The sequence below is a fragment of the Takifugu rubripes genome, chromosome 11, assembly GCF_901000725.2.
Source record: "Takifugu rubripes chromosome 11, fTakRub1.2, whole genome shotgun sequence".
NCBI lineage: Eukaryota > Metazoa > Chordata > Actinopteri > Tetraodontiformes > Tetraodontidae > Takifugu > Takifugu rubripes.
Window position 1 is genome coordinate 3,417,049 of NC_042295.1, and position 24,138 is coordinate 3,441,186.

The window sequence follows — 24,138 nt, forward strand, 5'->3', positions numbered from 1 at the left end:
CCGCAGGGCCGTCAGACCGGAGCCGGGCGCCATGTTCAGAGCCGATCGTGTAACCGACGAGAGGGGGGCAGGAAGTGCTTTGTTTGTGGATTCTGCGCGGCGGCATTAAACTTCCCCGAGGAGCCGGCGGTCAGCAGCAGGGCAAGAAAAACATCATGAAATTAAAAATATCCTCCAGGTTTTTTAGAGTTGGCGAATGTGAAAAATAGATATAAAAAGACTGCGACACATTTTATAATGTTGGATTCGAGCTTCAGATAGTCCAGTTGATGTTTTTTTGATTTAAACTGTGCCATCGTCTCCACCAATTAAATGTTTATGTAACAGGATCAGGATCCATTTCGGGCAGAGGAAGCCTCAGTGCATCATGGGAAGTCTCTCAGCTGTCAAAACCAACACAAGCATAAGGAAGGACTGACCAAAAAGACCCACTCCTGACCCCACCCTTCTATCTACATGGGTAGAATTTATAATGAGAATTAATGGAATTTATATCAGATGGGGGGATTTTCGCACAGTAATTGTTTGGGATCCAAAAGTACGCCATCTAACAGTTGTTTGAAGCTTTATCGTCATGGCAGCCATTAGAATTCTTCCTCTTGACTGCCTGTGACTTTTCAAACCTTCGGTCCTGGTGATTCTCTGCTGCGCTGCACAAACAGGACACGACAGGACGTTGCGGCTTTTAAATGTGAATATAACAGGCTGCTGTTGCAACTTCCAGCGCTGATTTATTTGATCAGGTGGATGCTGCCCAAAGTCTTGTTTACGGTGCAATCATCACGCCTCCATGTAGAACAGTCGGGCTGCTCTGTCGTCTCCTGAACCACCGCGGGACTGGAACCACAGCCTCAGCTTGCACCATATAATATCTGTTAATAGACAATAATGAAGGCATAAGCCGGCGTGTAATTAGGTGGTCAGCCTTTATAAAGCTTTTGATTAGAACACTTATCTGATTAGCCACAGTCGCTGCTTTCATCAGGAAAGCTGTTATCAGCGATCTGGATCCATCACACAAAGAGGATGTGATAAGTATTTGATGGATCTTCCCACACTGGCGCTTTTCTGTTCCAGTGACGAGGCTGGGTCGGGCCCGACGTAACCTAGGGCAGGATGGAGGAGGTGACCCTGGACGTGACCCTTCGACCTCCCGCGTCTCAGCTTGTCTCCTCCACTGAGTCACAGCCACGTTTGATCATTCTCTCCACGATTCGCTCCTTTTAAAGAGTGGAATTCTGCAGCAGCTGTTCAGAAACGTGAAAACTATATTCCAAACAGTGTTCCACTTGCTTTTGGATTAAACTGACTCCCAGATGCCCCCACGTCTCCTCGGCCCTCGGGCCTGTGTGCTGTGCCCCTCGCTCCACACCACGCTCACCCTCACAACTCTATCATTAAATAAGTAGGCCACAGCATGTTCTGTTCTCCTTTACCAACAGATCTGGAGAGGTTCTCCGACTTCTGGTTTCTGGGCGTAAACATGTAGGAGGACCTGAAATTTTTTCCTTTATTTTCATGAAACAAATGAGACTAGTAAATATTCAAAAAGTGCTTTTAATCCTTCTATATTTCACTGACTGATTCACATTAATGGCATATTTTCTCTGCTCTCGCTCCATTTCTGCATCAGCCTTCAGACTTCAGCGTTCCTGTGTCTAATGTTCTTATCAGAGGGTTTAATAAGCCAAGTCGACCTTGTCCAGAAACACAAAACAAGATTGAAGGAGCTACAGCTGGATTTTTTGCTGCTGTGAGGGTTCCGCACGGATTCTTACCTCGGTAATAGTAAAAGAATAAACATATACACAAGTCACTCCACCTGTTCTTTAGTGACTGTTCTCAGTGACTTACAGATTACTGCGGGTCGAAAACCTCATCTCATTGATAGAAATCATAAAAATCTCATATTTGCAGATTGATTTGTTTGAAATAAACCTAAAGTGTAGCAAACACACAGGGGGCTCCTCAAACTCAAGCCCCTGGCCTCCACAACCTAAAACTAATGACTACTGACGTTGCTATAGTTTCCACCGTGTAGAACCACTCCCACACCGCCTCGGCACTAATGGACATTTTATCTCATTGGCGGAGTTTCGCCGTGACCCCAAATGCACCATGGAGAACAGGCTGACACAGCTAGGTTGTTGTAGTCTAACTGTTTGACCTTCTCCCTCTCTTTCTGAGTGGGTGCTCCTCGAGAGCCACCTCAGAGGGTTTTCACACAGACCTCAAATGTAAAAGCATGCTTGCACTTAATACATCAATAGCACCAATTGGAAAAAAAATTGAGAGATGTTATGATTTACACTGAGATCTTTCCAGTTATTTACTAGAAAATGCTGAAATGGGCAAAGCGTTTTTATGGATTCAGCTGTAATATGCATGTAAACATCCTCCAGACCAAGGTTTTTGGTTGCTGTTGCTCTCTTAGCGCCTCACTAGAGAGGTGCCCACACTGAAATTAAACACAGGGAAAAAAAATGTTCAACAGAATATTTCAGCTTTTATGGCATGTAGAAATCTGCTATTGCTACTTTTTAATCTGTTTTAAGCTGGAGCGAGAGATGCTTGGAGTAAAGTGTAGTAATATTGATTCAAAAACAATAAAAGTTTTCTGTGTTTTTGGCACCAATTAAAAGTAGAACATCAGACCCAGTTATGAACCTCAATAAACTGTCTGCTAGTCAAACAGGAAACAGGAAGTGGCATCTGATTCATATGTGAAGCCTTGGCTAAGTCCAACTGTAGTTAATAAATCTGGGGAACACATTTTTTGTTGAGTTAGATCTGACAGCTATTTTTAACTAATGTTTGGGTGCAGAATCCAAAACTGACCTCAGTTTTTCTCTATTACACCAAGTTTTTGAACTAGAGGACCCCTATGGGATATTGATAGTACTGACCTATTGGGAGCTGCACACACGTCTCACTGCATTGGCTGAACTGTGACTGCACAAGTTGCCACGTAGCTGTAGATGAGTCCAATCCTAATCAGGTGGCAAGTCTGGCTGCAGCTAATCAGTGGAATTTTGCTTATCTGGAGGGGAAGCTGTGGAGAAAAAACTTGACGTGCTAGAAAATAAAACCCAACTGCAATTTTGGAATCAGCATGCCAATTTTAGTTTTAATCAGCATAAAAATCTAAAGCAACAGCATTTAAAAAAAAAAAAGAAGTACCCCAGTCTAATCTCCATGTGTGTTTATCCTATTATTAATATGCAGAGTATGTTCAAAAATCAACCACTTTGGCTCTTGAACAGCACCTGAGCTGTACTTTGTCATCAGCAGGAGGGTCCCATCATACGAGCCTGGTCCTACTCAAGGGTTCATCCTGTTAAAAGGGCATTTTTTCTGTTGCTGTTGCTTGTTGAGGGGCCGAGCAAATACATTCTTCTAATGGACTCGTTTTCTATGGCCATTGAGATTTTATGAAATCATTTTGTATTCCAGTGGAATCAGAAGCTGCGAGCTGGAGATGAAATTTTTCTAACCTCTTCAGGCACACGGTAACTTGATGCAGCTGGTGTTGAACAGTTGATCCTCCTGTCAGTCAAACACAGGAAGGCGGGGAGAGTGTCTGGGAGTCAGCCTTCAGTCGCAGGAAATGACTGAGAGTGACAGCGTCATAAAAGAGCACGAGGATCCCGAACGAGAGAGAGAGAGATGATGGAGATCAGATCGATACTCTTAGACTGTGGTTGGAGGGCCACCATCTTGGTGGCATCCTCTCTGGCTGGGGATCTCTAACTCCTGATGATTTCTGAGGTCCATCACAAAGGAAAGGAAGGATGGGATGGATGGGTGCCAATCTCTCATCCAAGTTCTGTCGCCCACTCACCCCCAACCCTGCTGACGTCAGACTTTTGTCCCTCCGTACTGCTGTTTAATAATTCAATAAACTCTTAGAGGAACTTCTGAATTCTTGGAGGAAAATAATTGAAATGAAAATATCATGGAGTCTGTGTTGCTCGTTTTACTCTCAATATATTACATTTATTCATTTATTTTCTATGAGATTTTAACACCAGGGATATTTGTTGGGACCTGCCACTGAGGAAACATGATTACGGTTTAAATCATGTTTGGCAGTAGGAGAGAAAGGGCTCATTAATCTACTCACGAAACCTGGGGGGTGGGTGGGGGTGGGGGTGGGGGTGTACAGTGCGTCACCTGTGGATTTGAGCCTGGTCTAATTGAAAATCAAATCTAATTCGTTTTGTTGCTTTAGCGCGCCCTCTTCTGGCTGTGCAGTCACAATGCATGAAATGCAGTTTCTCTAAAAATAAAATAAAGCTTTGAATTTTTGACTTCTTCGGCAAAGAAGGTCCTGTAAAATGGGGCTGGGGGTGGACCTCCTGTAGAGGTGACAGTAGTCACAGGTAATTGCCATCCAATGTTGTAAAAGTGAAGACTGACGAAGGCACGATGACCCTAATCAGCTTCCATCAAAGATGTATATCAGAGTAAAATGAGGTTATTAGCAGATCTTGCAGACCTCCCGGAGCTCCTCCATTTCCTTTGGTCCCAAACATGAAACATGAATAAGTCAGAGGAAACGAGCAGCTTCGCTACATGGAGGACGTACGCACATTAATTATAGTATCACAGAACAAAGGAAAATTAAAAATAGAACGCGAGTCGACCTGTTTGCTCTCGCAGTTCAGCCTCCGGCCTGTTTGGTACATCAGAGAAAAAAGAGCTGAAGTAAGGAGCCGCAGAAGCCTCGTTGGAGAGCCAAAAGACATTACCCCTCCCTTGAGGCAGCAGCAAGAACAGGAGATGGTTCAGGAACTGGCTTTTAGAATCTGTCCTGTGTCCTTTATTTGGACAAACTAAGACAGATGGTAGAGGGGACTGTTTTCAGCCCCCACAGCTGAAACTCCCGAAACGCTTGGCTCTTTCTCGTCGCATTCCTACAGGAAATAGCAACAGATATTACACTATGATGACTAAAAATACATGACCGTTATCCAGGGACCATGTAAAGTTGCAAAGTCTGTCAAAGATGTGCAATATTTGGGGAAATGTGTGTTGCTCAGTTTAGAGTCTCAAATCAACCAAATGTGCATGTTGCTGGCCTGTGGGAGGAAACCACAGAAACCCAGTCTCCTCAGAAAGTGCTGGAATTAAACCCACAATCTGCCTGTGTTCACTGAGCCTCACAACTCTCTTAAAGCTGCATTTTCCTGCATTCGCAGATATATTCAGAGATCATCTGCTGATGTTTTTACAGTAACTCCTTCACAGAAGCCATGAGAGGAATACTGATTAACCAGCATTATCAACCTTACACACACAACCTTGTTCTTCTGTCTTTGTGAGGACTTTCATCAGCACGATGCATTACCAAAACCCTTAACCTAACCGTTGCCATTCCATCTAACCCCCCTGAAATCAACCTCAACTCAATTCTCAGATCAACCTTAAAACCACCTTAAGCTGTCCAGAGACCGAAATGTCCTCACTTCCCAAAAATGTCCCCATTTTGCTTGTACATTGAGGACATTGGTACTCAGTATGGAGCAAGGACAAGAACACGCACACACACACACATACACACACACACGTCTCAGGTTTAACACAACTTGTGCCAGTCCTTTCCTAAATGATGTTAAATCATTTTTGGGTGAATATGTTCTTTATGTGGCGTGAAATAAAATGGAGCTGTTGATGTCTAAAGAGGTTATCAGCAGACAATCACAAGGTTTCTCTGAAACAGACTGTTTGAAAGAGATTTGACCAGACTTGTTTGACCCAGAAGTTGCCCCCATTTCATGTAAGCTGAGGAATTTTACCACATTGGTGCCTTTTTTGTTTGCAAAAGCGAACCCAGGGGGGAGAAGACAAGCCTGCTCATGTCAGACCTGTGAACTACCCCCCAATATGAGATGATTACAATGAAAGGATGTGGCATTAGGAAATAGACACCAGCTAATAATAACGGCTTTTACACATGCTGTTAATCAGCTAGTATTTCAGTGTAATTCACAGAGAACCCCCCTCCCCCCCCCCACCCTATAGGAAGGAATGCAGATGGAGAGATTAATAGAATTCCATTTATTGGAATAATATCATTTCTGCTTAATCGAGTGATGTTTTTGCTGGCTCTGAAAAGCTTTTGGCAAATATTTATAGCATGAAGTGACCTGAAGTGATGTGTGCTAAAATGTTTCATTAATTTTGTGTTTTGTGCATCTTTGTTGTCTTTTCATTGTTTTATTATTGAATGGCCAATAATGGATTTTTAGAGCTCTCTTCAAAGTCATTTACATCCACATAGTTGCACTATAGACAGAATAATGTATAGTATAATGGGTCGTAAGTAGGAGTAAATATATAATTCCCAATCTCTCCTGTGGGCCCTTTTAAAACAAAGCTGAACTATTTTCACAAAAGTGAAGTGAAGAGTTCTGAAGTTTGGTAAAGCTTGAGCTGTTTATAATAAACTGAGGAGTTAGATTTCTCCTTTAAATCAAAAATGAGTTAAAGTGGGAGCAGAGATTGGGCAGATTGGGCCCAGTTGCCACGTACTGGGCTGACTAAGTTTGGCTCCTCCCCTTCCCCCCCCATCCCCCTGGTGGCCTGCTCTCACACTGCTCCAGGCTCCTGGCCCACGTGAGCGCAGCAGAGATTACATAAGATTGACATGTCGGTTCTTCCTCCCAGCTTTGTCTGCCAGCTTTGCTATGTTGGTATTTGGGACCCTCTATTGAGAAAGTGGATAACTTCAAACTTCACTTCCTGTTTCACCACTGTCATTTCTAAATTCCATGCTGAGACTTGTGGGGGCTCACTCTGCCACTGGTCCAAAAGAACTTGTCAAGTTTTGCCATCTAAACAGGTTAATAAATCAAAACTTTTATGCCGTTGCCCTGTTGATAGTTTTCAGGCATCATAAGGATCAAGTGAGGACACCATCCCCCCCCCCCCCCCCCCCCCCCCCCCTTTCCCCATCCTCCATCTACCAGTGTAATCAGCAGCTGAGCTGGAGCGACGTGGCATGTGGGGGTGGGGACAACTTCTGTGGGAAACAGACTGAGGCTCTTTAACTTCCGTAAATCTCCCTTTCATGTTAGATCTCTGGTAAAAACATGCAGGGACTGATGGTCCTTTATGTTCAATAACACTGTTCATGCACACGGGTGTTATAAGCTGAGGAGGAAGAAGAAGCTCCATCTCATTCTGAGCTGTCCTGTTCAAATAGTCCACAACTGACAGGCAACATGCAACACATCTGGATCGATCATATGCATCATTCAGTCACAGATGCTTGAAGCTTGATCCTGAGGATGTAAAAGTGATGAAACAGTTTTACGGATTGAGTCAGCGCATACGTTTTTGAGTTTTTATGCACATCAGCTGACCTGAAATCAGATTTTCTGCTCTGGCAGGCACGGCTAGGAAAGTTCCACAGCTGAACACAGACCAGCACTGGGGCGTTAACAGGGGGGGGATCCAGTTCTCAACTTCCCAAGGAAAGGGAGACACCCACATTTGAATATTCTCCATTCCCACTTCTAGAAGCTTCCGTCACAGGATATAAAGGGAAGTTGGCATTTGCAGTTTTTCACATCTCAGAGGAGACTCCAGCGATTCTGCGTCAGGTAAGGATTAAAGAGTAACAGGCTTTGTTTGCAGGAATGCCAGTGGGGAGCTGGCTGCTTCGGGCTTAAAGTCACAGTGCGGCATTTTAGTGGTGTCGCCATTAAATCTCTGCTCTTTCTCTGTTGGCTGGAGAAAAATCCTGTTTGGGATCTGTAGAGATCTTTTCACAGTGGACCGACGAGGAATTAAACCTTTGAATGCTGTTTATTTTGCTTGATAATCACGAGAAGTTCCACCTCTACAAAAGAAGAATGTTCAAGTGTGCCACAAAGGTCATTCCTGATCTGACCCAGTTATTGAGGCAAAGTTCTGTGTCTGATTGTGACGCAGATTGGTGACGCAAATTAAATGTAAATGAAAAAAAACAGCTACATATTAGGGGGACAGAGATCGGAAAATCTGGTGCATCACAGCTCACAGACGCGTCCTTTGTCTGCACAAATAACAGGATATAAGAAACAATGTGCAGCTTCCCACCCGTTCTCTCTGACACTGGATCTGTGCACCACCCTGGGGGGAACGTATGGGGAAAAAAATGTATGGAAGTGTACTGCAAAAACCCAGACGTGCAACAGTTTGCCTGGATGTCAGTCGGAGGCCTCATACGTCAGCTCAGGCAAAGCGAAAAGCTCCTCCAGCTGTGCAGCTCAGCTTGAGTTAGTGCTGACGTGGCGAGCAACATGGCCGCCGGAGGATGAGGAGGATTCTGAGTGGGCTGAGCCAATCTTGGCCCCGCCACTCAGACCCTTAAACCCCACTCATCATCCCGTCTCATTCTGCAACTGCCAGTTTAATTTCCGTCTGACTGAAAGGTTTTCTTTAGAAATCCAAACTTTTAAAGAGTCCCCAAACCAACATGCATGCAAGAATCATGTTAGACTCCAAACTGAAGTTAACATCAACACTTTTTTTGAATCTTTCTCAGGCTGCTGTGGCTGCTGTGGAAGACAGAAACGATGAGAGCGGCTAACATTGTAGTTCTTTCTCTATTGGCCCTTTTGGCCTCTGCAGAGGATAAGAAGCTGAGCAACCATGCCACCACGTTGGCTGATAACAGTGCGAATCTGGCCTTCAGGTACCTCCAAAAGCTATTATACCACCTCACTATACAACTAGAAGACGCCTACCTAACTGCAGCTTTTAGTTCAGCCAAATACTTTCCACTTATTTCAGTTGCCTGCTACATTAGTGTTCCACTACATATGAAGAGAAATAGTGCACTCATAATAAAATAATATACACTATCGATGCAGCCTCTACCACAACATGGCCAAGGACAAAAATGTAGAGAACATCCTGATTTCTCCTGTGGTGCTGGCTTCATCTTTGGGGATGGTGGCTCTTGGAGGAAAGGCCTCAACGGCATCTCAGGTCAAAACTGTCCTCAGTGCTGACAAACTGAAGGATGAACATCTCCATGCAGGCCTCTCTGAGCTACTGACTGAGGTAACGTACTATCTATAAAGTCCAAATCTTAAGGACAGGGTTCTCGTCTATATGGTGCTAAATGTGTCCTGAATTTTATGCTCCCCAGTTGAGCGACGCTGATAAACGCAACACCACCTGGAAGATCAACAACCGCCTGTACGGTCCCAGCTCTGTCTCCTTCTCTGATGACTTTGTGAAAAGCAGTAAGAAGCACTACAAATACGACCATTCAAAGATCAACTTCAGGGACAAGAGGAGCGCCGTGAACTCCATCAACGAGTGGGCCGCCAAGGCGACGGACGGCAAGCTCCCTGAGATCACCAAGGATGTGCAGAACGCGGATGGAGCCATGATCGTCAATGCTATGTTCTTCAAGCGTGAGTGTCACTTACAGTCCTGCAGATGTGAACCTGTGCTGGAGGACTTTGCCCAGATTTTACCGTCTCTTCTTCTGCTCTCCACAGCTCACTGGGACGAGAGATTCCACGATAAAATGGTGGACACCCGTGGTTTCCTGGTTACTCGCTCACACACCATTGGAATTTCAATGATGCATCGTACAGGTCAGTTTCTCAATCTTTCCTCAATATTTGAATAGACTGGTGCTTAAGAGCTTTTATCTTATTGATTGATTGAGGATTAACTGACAAGTGAAGGACCCCTGATACCCTTCTGACACAAATGGTTTGACCACTGAACTTTAGTAAGATATCCCTCTTTTTAAACTTTTTTCAGGGCTGTATGACTTCTATGATGATGAGGTGAATCGCATCTATGTGCTGAACATGCCCCTGGGCCAGAAGCAAGCCTCCATGATCCTGATCATGCCTTACCACCTGGAGCCTCTGGAACGACTGGAGAAACTCCTGTCCAAGAAGCAAGTGGACACCTGGATCAGCAAGATGACGAACAAGGCAGTGGCCATTTCCCTGCCCAAAATCAGTGTTGATGTCAGCCACAACATCCAGGTAAATGGGTCTACCAATAGCCTGAGCTAGCATTCTTGGCATGAGCAAGGTAAAACGGAGCCATTTTATATATTTTCCAGAAATACCTGGCTGAGCTCGGCCTGACGGAGGCTGTAGACAAAGCTAAGGCTGATTTGTCCAACATCTCTGGGAAGAAGGACCTCTACCTCTCCAACGTCTTCCACGCCTCGGCCGTAGAGCTGGATGTGGACGGAAACCCTTACGACACCAGCATCTTCGGTACAGAGAAGCTGAAGAATCCCAAACTCTTCTATGTGGATCACCCCTTCATTTTCCTGGTGAAAGACAACAAGACCAATTCCATCATGTACATCGGCAGGGTGGTTAAACCCAAAGGAGATAAAATGCGCGATGAGCTTTAATGTTTCAATAACTTAGAGGTAGCTTTATTATGTGTGATAGAATGGTAGAAAAAATAAGTGTTTCCATAATTTTTGTTACCTCATGAGCACATTCCATCTAGAGATCCAAGTGTGAGTCTTTGAGCGCTTAGACCCACCAAAAACCTCCCAGGGAACCGTTTTGTATAATTCGCTAAGTCATCTAAAATCACGATCTCTTTCCAAAGTGCAGTATATCTGTGAGATTACTACAGGCAAACAGCAGGTGGCGACGCTGACACCATGCTTATATTAAGTGTGACCTCTTTCCTCCCTCGTCAATATTGGTTTGACCATGATCCACGTGTGACTTCTTGCCTTATCTTTAATGTTTAAAGACAAAAGACCAATGCACAAGCTCTTTCAACAGTTCACTCACACTCCTCCCATCACACTCACACATGTTTTTATGATTATTATTTTGCCTCCAGTCTGCACTGAATTCTTCTTCTGCACACGCTGAACTTGCAGAGGAAAGGCAACAAACGTGGTTTATGTTCAGCCATACTGTGTCATGTTTGTGTCTGCAGGTATTTTCCACAGAGAAGCTGTTGGAGTTTTCATATGTGCCTTTTTTTCAAATAAAATTAAAACCAAACACATTTGAGTGAAGACTATTTGATTTGTTCAGAGCGATATTGTCACTTGAGCTACAGGGCACCAGTCTAGACTAAAATCTGTTAACAGATAACGGGTCCCAACATCCAAACACACTCTGGTGCGTTCGTACCGGTGGAATGTGAGCTCACTACAAACAACGAAATGTATAAAGATAACATTTATTTCCAGTTGGCTGCAGGTCAAAGCTCCTGCAGGTCTGGAATGTGACTATTGGACAGCGAGGACTACGCTTCAGTCAAGCTTACTTCCCTTCACACCATTAATGTTAAAATTTAGTTGGTGTATTTATCTCTTTCTTTTTTGTAGCACAAAAATAAAAATATGTAAAATATACATCTTGATAAGGTAAAATGCTCAGAGCCTGACAAGGTTGAGAGGGGTGATGGAGTCTGTCCCAGGAGTCACCAGGTGAGAGCAGGACACACATGGTGGACAGGTTAGCAGTCCCTCGAAACCCTTCACTGATACATGGAGGACTGCAGGCCTTTGAAATGCACAGGTTCTACACAGGTTCAGTGGGGACGTGTCCAGGCCACAGAGAAAGGCCCAATCAAATGCAGATCACGAGAATTTAGAGACTGAGACTCTTCCGCATTGGCTAGTTTGGAATCCTTTAGAAAATTGTACGTTCTGAAAAACTGCAGATTTGGGGGAAAAGTCATCACAACGAATTAAAGGATACTTGTTTTCTTACGCCACCATTTTGTCAAAGCTTATTCAGAAGTTTCGCTGACTTGTCATTTTCCACAGCGCTTTAGCGCCCCCGTCTGGTGTCAGAGCAAACATGCAGTCGACAAAAAAAAGCAGGATTTTCCTTACTTTAAACTGTAATCATATTTAGTTTTTTTTAATTAAAGAATAATCAATTTTGGAATGATTAAAAAAATAAGTTACGGTAATTAGTGACCTAAAAAGCCGTGCATGAGTGTTGTTGGTTTTTTGAGGTGTATCTGCACGCAGCATCCATCCATCCATCAATCCATCAATCCATCCATCCATCCATCCATCCATGGGTCTATTGGTGTCAAAAATAAAATCTGGGAAAATCTAACTTTTCAAATACAGTGAAGTCGAGCACCAAACATTTTCCAGGTAGAGACAAGATATCAATTATTTCACATCTTACATGTTTATGGACGATACTGAGCTGTTTAATATCAGAATACCAAGTATCTTATTAAAAAAACAAATGCCGCAACCACATATAAAGGATAAATGGTACAAACATTGTACTCCTTTGTTTTATAATATGCTACAAATATTAAGACAGTAAAGTATACAGCATAATCTTTATTGTGTTGTAATAATTTATTATTATAAAGATGTTTCAATGCAATGATTTGAGTTTTTCTTTTGTCATGTATATATTTATTTATATATATATCTGCCCAGACTATTTCTTCACAAATATACAGTACATGTAAAAAGTGGCTAATGTGTCTATTTCATTCATTTTTACATGCATTATCTGTTTGCCTTTTTGAGTTCAATGACATAATAACAGTGACTACATAGCAGCTGCATCCTCCTTGACTCTATACTGACCTTTCAAGGTAAACTAAAAGACACCAAAATGAAAACATTTCATTTTGAAATAGGCATTCTGGGCATCCAAGCATCTGGAGGGTGAGTCTCTGCGTGCCCTGAAGTAGAAGACCACTCAGTGGTCAGTGACCGTTGTGAAGAGTAAATGAGTGCATCCTTCATTATCTTCTCTCTGCTACTCACAGCAGGTCCAGCATGTAGGCAGCTAATTGGACAACTCTCATTACATTAGCACCGTCATGTTCTGCTTCGCTGGCTGCAGGCAGATTAGCCAGTGGAGAGACAATCCTCTTAAATAAGTCTGCTTTAAACCACATCCATAGGCTGCTTGGTTCTGGGTCTTCCTCTCCCAGCACTTTGTCTAATTTGGACTGAAGCCTCGATTCTGCTTTCTCTTCCTTCAAGTCTCATTCAGAGTATTTTGTCCACCTTCCTGTTAGCCTTCCGGAAAAGGGTCTTGATCTCCTCTGTCACCATTTCCTGCCAGTTATCCCTGGAAAATGCAAAGGTTGAAGTGAGGACAACTATTAAGGTTACTGAAGGTCAATCTGGTAGACTTCAGCAGCCTATGTCACCAAACACAACACAAGCTGCCAGGAGCCCACAGAACAAACTGATTAAGATGCCAGGCTGGGCTGAAAGCGAACGAGCAAAGCAAACCCAGCGCTCTCCCCAAATCTGCTTAGGAGGATGTAGAAAGTGATAAGGTCAAGAGATTGAGCAGCATGGCGAGGCAAAAGTGTGCGCCTGCATTCATCATTACACCCAACTGACAGGCACAGATACTTCCACCAGACAACACAACGGGCTCTACCTCCTGCGCTCGGACTAGAGAGGCTGCTTTCTTTCTCCTGTATGCAGCTATTTCCTCAGGCTTCAGACCGTGATTGTCTTCCCTGAATCGACATTCGAGATATTTGTAATTATGTGCATCAGCTGCGCCCGCCGGTAATCTGGGCACCGAGAAACGACCTCGACGCCACGACGTCGGAAGTCTTACCCTGGTTTGATGTCCGGTGGTGTTGGCAAAGGCTTTGCAAAGTCTGTTTTCCCCACAAGCCAATATGTTTCTTCAATACCTTTACCCTGGAATAAGGTCAAACATTAAAAAAGCCCCAAACTTTTGTCTTAATCCTCCAAAAGGGGGGGGGGTGGGGAGGGCACATTTACCTTGAGCTCTGTCTTGCCTCTTACTTGTATTTTATAACCCTCATTAAGAGAATGGAGGATCTTGACTGTGCTCATATTTACATGAATTCTATAAGCTACCAGACAGAAGAGGAGAACAGGTTAGAAGAACAAAGACAGGGTGCAGCTGGTAGCGGGAGCGGGAAACTCACGCAGCCCAGTGGATTCCATACGGGAGGCAGTGTTGACTGTGTCTCCAAAAAGGCAGTACCGTGGCATCGTCAGACCCACCACTCCAGCGACGCACGGCCCTGGAAACACAAAGTAACAACATTTATAAATTCACCATGTGAGAGTTGGCCGTGTTTTCCCTCTGATTTCCATTTCACCATTATATTTCATCAATACATCGAGTAGCTTCTCCGGGATACGAAACCACACGACGGCGACGCTTTAATGTACCAACTTAAATCCTACGTATGTTAATTAGTGTCAGGTCATCAGTCTCTGTGGGAGAGCCAAACAGCCCATTTCTGCAGGCAACACGGCTCTAAAAAAAAGCCTTCTGGTGCAAAAAGCTGGCTAAAATGTATTTCCACTCTGGAATAAGTGCTGTCTGGCAGATGGAAAAATGACCTTGAACCTTACATACAGTTACCGGTAAGTGTGCTGCTCCTCACTGTTCTGTGTGTAAGCAGCAGGGGGTAAATGGGAAGTCCAGCTTATTTCACCTCTCTGAGATGCTGTTTGGTGTATTCAAGGCCCTGAATGAGCAGCTGCATGCACGAGCAATCATGCACAGCAGGGAAATCTGATGGGACCGCTGCTGTTTTCTCAGGGGGACACTGACAGAAGACAGGTAACAGGACCAAAGGAGAAGAAAAACGATCTTCAGGAATGGTGGAGACGATGTGGAGGCGCTGCTGTTACTGTCACGTTCTTCCACCTCAAATGTCTTCCCATCACTCTGAGAGCTCATTTCTCTGCTACGGCTCACCTGAATGGATTCCGATACGTATTCTGACGGGAACGTCCGGCATGTGTCGCATGTGGAAGGTTCCCACTGAGCTGAGGATGTTCAGGGACATGTTGGCGATCTCGGCAGCGTGCTTGTTGCCGTTTCTCTTAGGCAGGCCTGAAGCTACCATGTAGGCATCTCCAATAGTCTCCACCTTAAAGTTCACAGCCATTATGACTATTATTTCAGCATTTTTAGGCTTTAATTCTGCTTTTAGTCCAGCTCAGAAAATTGTAGGATGATACAATAATCAGTTAGCAACAGTCCATTCAGTATATTTATGAACCAGAAAATTACTTTTAATACTCTGTTATAATATAAATAAGCATTTTACATGCCCAAAACACAAATGTAAGTATAAGTATTTTACATGTATGTACTAAGCTATAAAGTCAAGAGTGAATTCTGATAGAAATTCTGACTAACAAAGAAAAAAAATGGTAATAAAAGTAGCAATACAGTAATTTTTAAAATCTAAATCTAAAACCAAGTATATTGCATATAATTCTAGATAAATCGAAGGCCATAAGGCGCAACTTGAACTTGAGGAAGAAGGAAATTTTCATGAAAATCTTTAGAAACTAGACCAACACCTTGAATTATCAATCAGGATGAGTTGTGTTCCTTTTTCCTGATTCTGTCTGTCAATGTTTGAACTGAAGATGCTGGGAGAACAGTTTAGGAAAACAGCTCACCTTGTAGACGTCATGGTTACTGAGCACAGCGTCAAACAGAGAGTAGAGGTCGTTGAGCAGGTCGACCACCTCGATGGGGTCACTGAGGGAGGAGATGGTGGTGAAACCCACGATGTCACTGAAGTAGATGGTCACCTGGTCAAAATACTCTGGCTCCACTGTGCCACCGGTCTTGAGAGCTTCTGCCACAGATCTGGAGCAGAAAAGTATGGGAGGGGGGGGTCATGCCAGTGATCCGCTGATTATTGGTTACTGGTTGGGGCGGAACTCACGGTGGAAGCATCTCTGACAGCAGCTTCTCTGTTCTCTGCTTCTCCACCTCCAACTCTTCGGTTCTCTCTCTAATCAGGTCTTCCAGGTTAGAGCTGTACTGCTCCAACATCCTCAGCATGGAGTCGATGATGTTGGTCTTCTTTCCCTTATTGATCAATTTGAACTGCCCACACAAACATGTAACTTAAACTAGTGAAAAATCCCAAACTGCATTATCTTGGTTCTGCATTAGGGAATTAGAGCTACATATCAAACTTCCTAAATTACCCCCAAACTGATAAATGCTCTTTACTTAATGCAGCTTCTCAAAGGCAAGTACCGTGTCAAAGATCTCATCAAACGTGGGCCTGCGCTCGGGCACTTCGCTCCAGCACTGCTTCATCAGCTGGATACACTCTAAAGGAGCCTGGTCTGGGGCCACGGTGGGCCGGCACATCGGAGGAGGCTTCTTCACCTTACGGATGATCTCTGAGGAAAACAGCTACCTTTCTTAGCGAGGTTCCTTCATCAGGTTTGTCTTTTAAGCTGCTAATGATCCCTCCGACCCTCACCATTGGCAGGGAGTCCCAGCATGCAATATGGAGGCCCTCTGACCACCACCTCCTGAAGGATGATGGAAAAACTGTACACGTCTCCTTTAGAAGTGCCTTTCCGTGAGCTTGTGACATCTCGTAAGAACTCTGGAGCCGTCCATAACAGATCTGGGTGGAAAAAGAGGTCAATCGATCCTTGACCTTCTGTAAATTGGTCTAAATCTGAAGTAGTACTTTGGGCCCATTACAAGATTTCTGTCATGGAGAAAAGACAGTTGTTTACCTTCTGGTGGAAACTCTTCTAGAGGAGCCTTCTGAGACTCCAGGAGCTCATTAAAGCCATAGTCGGTAATTTTGAGGACAAATCGTCCATCAACCACACAATTCCGGGACTTTAACCTGCCATGAGCAAAATCTCTGTGGTGGAGGTATTTCATCCCCTGCAAGCACAAGATTCATCATAGAGGTATAAAGTTATGCTAAAATAGCAGTCCAAAAGGGTGGGATGATATATTCTGTCATCCTCATTTTAATTTACCTTAATAAGGTCAAGCAGGAGTGAAGATTTGAACATCCAGTCTAACTTTACATCTTCATTCTTCAGCAAGTCCTGCAGACTTCCCCGTGAACAATGTTCCGTCACCACTGCGAACATGGAGCAGTCCGAGAAGAAGCCCAGGAAGGGATTCACGTTCTCGTTTCTCAGGTCCTTCATCTGCCAACACAGACTCACAAGTGTTAGAAAACGTCCTGCAGAATATTATCCTGTTATGTTGTTCGAGATGATGTTTTTTTTCTTTCCCGGTTTATTCGGTTCCACCAGTATCTTTTGTGGTTTCCTTTACGTGCTTCTGACAACTGAAGACATGTTTCTGCACCTTTGTGAATATCTTGGTGGTGCTCTGCTTCACTTCTTTGAAATGACCCTCTTGAAATTTCTTCAGCCAAACCCAGTCCCCCTGGAAGAGACAAAAGGGCGTTACACAAGTATTTGTCCATTATGGGTTTTATTTAGCTTTATTTTTTTTTAAGTTCTAAAAAAGGATTTGTTTATTTTTATACATAAGTTAGTAGGGGGATTTATGATCAAATGCCCGATGGTGCTAAGATGTGGTGGTTTGTTTTCCTGGTGTTTTCCTGCCCTTTGTGTTCTTTGTCTTGTTGGTGCACGTTGGGGGTGGCTGGCCATGTTCTCCAGCCTCTGCTCTGGGGTTCCTCACCTGCTTCCCATCACCTCTTAAAGACCTGCAATATTTATATCTGGTACTGCCTCTGCCAGTTCATCAGTTCATCGTTCACGTTCTGGCTCCTGCATTGGTCTTCTGCAAGACTTGTTGAATGGTTTTCCCAGATTTCTGTTTTTTGACTGCCCTCATCTAGACTTCACCAGCTCTTTTTTTCATTTTTAAAACCATTTTTAGTGAAGACCTTCCAGGGTTTGGTCTGCGTTGTGGGTTCAGTGTCCTGTCTGGCATACGCCTGAACACTTGGCTTCGATTCTTGGTAGATCAAAGGTCAAACCTCTTCTGGAATCAGGAACATCACTGACATTGTAAATATGATATTCATGTTCAAACCTGCTTCCTTCACAGATTAGTTGATGATTTGATCAACTATTTGACAATTTGAACAATAATCTCTAACTTAAAAGTTTCCCTCATGATATATTCTTTTATTTTAGCCTGGTGACTGGTCCTGCTCAAGGTTTCTCCCTGTTAAAGGGAAGGGTTTTTTTTCACTGTTGCCTGTGGGGGGGTCAGGCTCTGGGTTTCTGTAGAGCACCTAGCAACAATTTGAATGCAATATTTTGAATGAAACTTGATCACATTTTAGCCAAAAGATTAAAACCGAATCAAAATGTGCTAAAACAACCTCAACTCCCAAACACGCGTACGTGATGATTGTTCTGTGACATGAAGCCTGACCCACCTCGTACACGGCCACATTGGTGGTGTCGTGAGAAGTCGTCTGCATGCTGTTGACGGAGTGTGAGCGGTCAGCAGATTTCTCCTCCAGACCACTCTTGGACTCGCTCAAATCCTCCAACGTGATTTTCTGTGGGCCATGACCAGAGAAACACCATGATGGAGTCAGTAAACGTGCACGATTGCCATCACTACTTATTGGTGGAAGCATTTCTGGGATGGTGGTCACCTTCTTGCTAAGCTGGGGATTGATGAATGTAAGATCTTCAAAGGTCAAGAGGATCCGGTTGGGGCCTTTGACCAGCTGGATCTGTTGGAGTCGCCTCCTGACCAGGGAAATGCAGAGAAACATAGATATGGTCACCCCAAAACTGCCTTAGTGCTCATGTTTGTTACAGACCTACATTTATTCTGGGTTTAGAGCTTAGCAAGGGAATTGTAGAAATGAGATGTGCTTAATGAAGTCTGGGCCCTTTCAAATCTCTCATTTAATACCGCAGAGGTATATTATGTTTGAGTTTTAAAACCGGGCTCAGTCCTACAGGGCTATGGGCACCTCCATCCAGATAGATAAAATAACTGACCTCTTTTTTTCTTTACAATCATATAACTCATCTCAGGTCTAAGTGAGCAGTAAGTCTCTAATTTCTGGTCGTACCTGATGAAAAGACTTATAATGAGTCCTCCTATAGCCAGACTGAATATGACAGCAAATATCACTATGATGTAAGTGATCTCCACACCTGAAGACAATAACAGATGACATGATGATTTGGTAAAGGACGAAAACGGGAAAAGAAAGGGAACTGGCTGACCTCCTGTACAGATGGCACTTTTTTCAAACCAGCAGACAGAGTCTGAAGATGGAGGGGCTCCTCCGGGAAAACTGATGGACCTTCCAGCAAACCGAAGTTGTCCGGTCGTTAGGTCCACCGTGTACGTCTGGTAAAGCTGACTCCCAGTGCCGTCAGAGTCCAGGATGACATATGAGGTCCTAACTTCCCCTTGATTGTCCACTCTTACTTTATGGCTGAAGCCACTGAAGTTGATGTTCTTGGCAAAGTAGGCCAGGTTAGGACCTGACAGCGGCATACCCCCATTCCTGGTGTTGTGGATGGACTTTGCTAGTATGTAGATGCTGTTATAGATGGTGCCAAATAGTGGGTGAACCTAAAACAGCCCAGACAGAAGAATTTAAAGCATTCTTAGACACACACACTCACGTGTTGGTGGCAGTGAGGTATGAATGGTTTATTCCTCATGGCACCTGCTCGGGCTGAACATCCAGCATCACTTCCTGGTTCTTCTTGGCAGCGGCGAACGCCTCATTGAAGGACAGTGGCTCAGAGGCGACGGTGATGGTGAGCACGGCATTGTAAGCCTCCCTCAGCTGGCTGCTGTTTTGGAGGGGCTTGTGAGACACATTGTTGTAGGGAACGCTGTAGTGGAGGGTGTCGTAGGGCACAAACACGTACTTCCCACCCGTCAAGCCCATCTCCTTGGCTTTCAGAAGGAACGTGGCCTGATGTTCCCCACCAACCAACACAGAGTGCATACACATGATGATGACTGGAAGACAACACAAGAAAGACGTTGTCTTATATGCAGAACTGTATAGAAAATGACAATTTGTCTAATCCAGTATATGTAAAAATAGCGAGTGGGTTCTTTAAGAGATGTCAATAATGCTTTATTACCCACGATAATACAGCATTATTCTTGTGTTTAGAAGTAGTAACTTGCTCAGAATAATTACTCAATTAATAGATTGAATTTAGCAATGTTTCTCATGGGATTTAAGAACTATATTCTGGATAGAATTGTAAACCCAATAAAACATGCCTTTTCAACACCTGGTCACCTAGTTTTGGAACTGCTTGGTTAAAATAAATTGGTCACTAAGTTGTTTTCTGTCCACACGGTCAACGCAGGCAGTTTTAAGCTCACTTGCGCCCCTTAGTGGCGATCAGTGTGTGGTGCAAGTGAACGTTACATTTCTCTGTTCTTTCAAGCCTCTCAGTGCTACTGCAAAAATATTGTCTTTGAATTCTTTATTAGCATGTGTCAGAAAGTGCATTAGCCTGATGGTTAATATCCCAGAGGCCCTGAGTGTTAATGTTGGTTAATGCTGGGGGAGAGAGGCCAGTATGTGACCCCTAGACTGAGGTCTCTCTCACTGCTGTGCTGTGTAAGCTGGTTTTATTACCCAGAGACAAATACTAGCCACAGCTAGATGCAATTTATATGCAACTAATGGCTTATTTAAGTGGATTTATGCCAGTAAATAATAGATTTGTTTAAAATGCACCCCTGAATGAAACATGCTATACAACATATGACTGAATTATGAATATGTACGTCTACCCTCTGTGTCCCACCATGACAGGTCTAAGAATCTGTACAATCACCCCATTTATCCTCCTTAAAGTTGATAATGAAACATGACTGAATTAGAAATCACCCCTGAAGAATCATCATGAGCGTGGAACAATTGCCAGTGTCTTAAAAACACATAAATAAATGAATGTGATAAGTCAATTGCAAGGAAAAACAAGACTTGATATTGAAAGCAGTTACCTCGAACCTCTCCGGCATTCTGGATCTTCTTCAGAGAGTTCTCCACCTCTGTCTCATTCATTCCCATAGACATAACCAGACTAACTGGAAGGCCTTTATTCCTCAAAGCAGTGGAGACCCTAATGGCAGTGTCCCTCCAAAGATCCTCGTTGGATGAGACTACCGCTACATTAGCCCACCTGAAGTGCTTCAACACGTTAAACAACACGTCGATGGAAAAGGGCGCGGTCCTGGCAAAAGTAGGGTATCCAACGGCGCGGTCCAGCTCGTAGCTCAGGCAGCAAAATGAGAAGATGGCCTTGTTCCAGTTCTTGGCCAGCAGGGAAGCTGCCACGCAGTATCCTGGGTTAGAGGGCCCCACGAAGGCATCCACCCTCTCCTCATAGTAGATGAAGGCAGTGAGGGCTTTGGATGTTTCACAGGGCTCTTGCAGGATGACAAGTTCTAAATCCAGGCCCAGATCCAGACTCATGTCTTTATTTATCCTGCTTCCAGCGAGCTTGGCTGCAACGGCAGGAAGTGCTCGGTGATAAACGGGGTCGCAGTTCCAGGGCCCCAGGACTCCCACTCTGAATATCAAACAGCGAACACAACATGGGAATGTGAACACACCAAGAAGGACCCAAAAGAGGAGGTTATAAAAAGGAAATGCCATTAAAGCAGATCTGTTTTTTATGATAGGAGCACATGGATGGTTGGACTCCCATAATGTCCCTCTGACAGCTGGGAGAAAATGTTGCATTGTCCTTCCACGGCGTCCGAGGCGTGCGTAACCTGCAATAATGGAAGTTACTGCTATTTGACCATTTTAAATGTTCTTTATATCACAAACTGATCCAATTTCAACAAAACGCACGCGATTATCTGCAGGGTCCGAAGAGTCAGAGTCACAGGTGTCCTCTCCAATCCGCTTCCATGTATCCAAATAGGCTGCGTATCACCCCCGTAACCCCGAGATTCCCCGCTGTCGACCCAGCCATGGCACGACGAACGCTTGCAGAGAATGACGGCGCTTTGGCTGTCTGTCGCGTTTGGAGACACTTTTCGCACCCTGGAGAGCTGCTTACACCTCCCAGTCAGCGCCTCTGCATCCAGCAACAGCCCTGCGCAGGCGGCATCACAGCGGGGGGGAGCGTAAATCACCTCTGCTCCTCAGGGTTTCTTCAATTCATGTTTAAAAACTGGCTTAATCCAAAAACAGGTTGTTGATCAATGGCCAATTTAAAAAAGGTTCTTCACATGGAGCATCCAGCTCCATTCAATCAAATCTCTCCAAAGTGACCTGGGTCCATGGGTGTTAACTCACTAATCCATTTTCAGTCAGGCACAATATAAGAGGATTGACGACAGGCCTTAGTTTGACAGCCTGGTTATCATGCAAGCTGGAGAGTTAAGGTCCCTCATACGGACTGGTGTGTTTTTCTCTCTCATCTTGGCGACAGAGACTCACAAACTTTGCTTTAATTGCTGCAATATGACCAGAGTGCAGCAGGCAGCGCAGATTAAATGAATTAGAATGCAAGTAATTATGGCTAACGAAGGGCTCTCCCTGTGTGTCCCCTGGGCTCTACGTTTTGCCTGCGTCAGGCCAGACTCCACCCGAAGCTGTCCGACTGGCAGAGCGAGGAATCAAGGAACAGCCGGTTGCCACAACATGAAGTGTGCATGACAGCGCAGGAGGGAGAACATGGGCAGGACTGCTGAGTCCACACAAACGGCACAGACAAGCTGCACAAAACAAGACCTCCTTGAGATAAAGTTGTTTAATCATCATAGCAAGTCAATAGGCCTGTTGTAGCTTGAATATTTGAACCATTGCCATGACAACATATATTACATCAGGGGGGAAGGGGAAGCACTTGGTTTCGGAGAATTCAGCTGGACTTCTTCGGTGGAGACAAATCTAGAACTTCTTATTGTAGATAAAGGTTTTTGTGGTCATTCTGCATTTCTGTGCTTCTACTTTGTTTTTACTTTATTCATCAGTGCTGTAATGAAGAAGTGTGGGGCATAGAAAGGCCATATTTCCTGTTTTTATCATGAGGGCATCAATGAGGCACCAATGCTGCAGTGGTTACACGACACTGTGCGTCGTTGGAGGTGGAAAGCTTCCTGCGGTGACCCATTTCTTACTGTAAGCCGATGAGCCTCTTAAACGCACCACCTTGACGTGTTGTCCTGCATCCAGGAAAAGAGAAAAGAAGTGAAGACTCAGCGCAAAGACTCCGGCACACCGCCGGGACTCGAACCAGCACCTGTTGAGAGGAAGCACAACTGGCTCCACATAGAGGAAAAGGGAAAAGCAGAGTGACAAATACAGACAGGTTTCATATTCAGCTGCTGGGGCAGAAAGACCGGGAGGTGAAATGAGCCTCTTTTTCAAGGCAAGTCTGAGTAAATGCAGCCAAAACAAAATGTGTCTGGAAGATCATCAACACGGTGGCGATCCAGCCTGCCAGAGCGGACTGATGACGCCATTTAGTGGATGTTTTAGGGACAGTTGTGTACATTAAAATACTCCAGGACCATTTTCAACACGTTTAACTCACTTAAAATGTGTAAGTGTATGAATCTGATCTTGTCTTTTTTTTTCTACACGCATCATCTACACGCATCATCTACACGCCTTCAGAGTGGCTTCAAAATGTCAAATCTACTGTCAAATCTACAGCGTGTATGCATTCAACTGCATCGGTAGACATAAACCAACCAGTGTAAATGTACAAAATGTGGTGGATCATCCCATATAGCAAAATAAACCAATAACAGGAATGCAGGTGAGTAAGAGTGGAAACTCGATGAAATACTACAGTGGCAGAGACACATTATGACAGTGGAAAATGTACCAATAGGCTTAATGAGTGTGCTTGTGCAGTTCGAGTATCATTATTCAGATGCAGAAGTTTTTCAAGCCATTCCACGCGGTGGCGCTGTTGCTCAGGATGCGCTCGGTGGCGCCTCTGTAAAAGGTGTGAATGTTGGGGGTCTGGGGCTCTAGTTCCTCTCGGTTTGCAGAGGAAGTGGAAGCACTGCTTGGTGCTCTGGGCCACCCAACTGCCAACATTCAGGGAGGGGTAGTTGTTGCTGCACCAGCAGGCGGCTCAGCTCGCCGCTCTAATCTGTCTCATGGTTGCTGCTGATGAGACAGATTACAGTTGTGTCATCCATCCACGTGAAGAAGAGGTTGGAGCCGGGTGTCGGCATGCACTCACGAGTCAGCAGAGCCAAGAGGGGGCTCAGCACACATTCCCCATGTCCTAACCCCCCGCCATCTTGGGCTGCCAGTTGAGATTCAATTTGAGATTAGATGAGATGTTGGTGGGGGGTTGTGATTGTGTTGCATGCTGAGCTGAAGTCAATTTAGAGCATTTTACGACTCCTTTGTGTCCAAATGTGTGAGGACAGCAGGGTTGGCATC

The 24,138-nt window shown here is 44.4% G+C and overlaps 2 protein-coding genes across 3 annotated transcripts; one reads left to right on the forward strand and one right to left on the reverse strand.

The window, feature by feature from the left end:
* Positions 1–7,481: 7,481 nt before the first annotated feature.
* Positions 7,482–11,005, forward strand: serpinh1b (serpin peptidase inhibitor, clade H (heat shock protein 47), member 1b). The gene is made up of 7 exons (XM_003968252.3): positions 7,482–7,607; positions 8,534–8,683; positions 8,862–9,054; positions 9,143–9,413; positions 9,501–9,599; positions 9,772–10,004; positions 10,085–11,005. The coding sequence occupies exons 2-7, from the start codon at positions 8,565–8,567 to the stop codon at positions 10,385–10,387; spliced, it is 1,218 nt and encodes a 405-aa protein (XP_003968301.2). The 5' UTR covers positions 7,482–7,607; positions 8,534–8,564; the 3' UTR covers positions 10,388–11,005.
* A 1,322-nt stretch (positions 11,006–12,327) lies between these two features.
* On the reverse strand, positions 12,328–21,872 carry gucy2f (guanylate cyclase 2F, retinal). Of its 2 annotated transcripts, XM_029844424.1 has the most exons (20): positions 21,577–21,872; positions 20,721–21,494; positions 19,411–19,712; positions 18,959–19,313; positions 18,802–18,886; positions 18,373–18,469; positions 18,148–18,273; positions 17,097–17,177; positions 16,757–16,933; positions 16,502–16,658; positions 16,237–16,386; positions 16,005–16,153; positions 15,685–15,848; positions 15,413–15,605; positions 14,697–14,871; positions 13,912–14,010; positions 13,742–13,836; positions 13,572–13,657; positions 13,386–13,467; positions 12,328–13,064 (listed from the first exon to the last, which is right to left on the reverse strand). In XM_029844424.1, the coding sequence occupies exons 2-20, from the start codon at positions 21,460–21,462 to the stop codon at positions 13,059–13,061; spliced, it is 3,321 nt and encodes a 1,106-aa protein (XP_029700284.1). In that variant the 5' UTR covers positions 21,463–21,494; positions 21,577–21,872; the 3' UTR covers positions 12,328–13,058. The 2 variants fall into 2 exon arrangements, with proteins under 2 accessions (XP_029700284.1, XP_029700283.1); XM_029844423.1 differs by having other exon boundaries at positions 12,328–13,467; positions 20,721–21,581.
* Between the last annotated feature and the right edge of the window lie 2,266 nt (positions 21,873–24,138).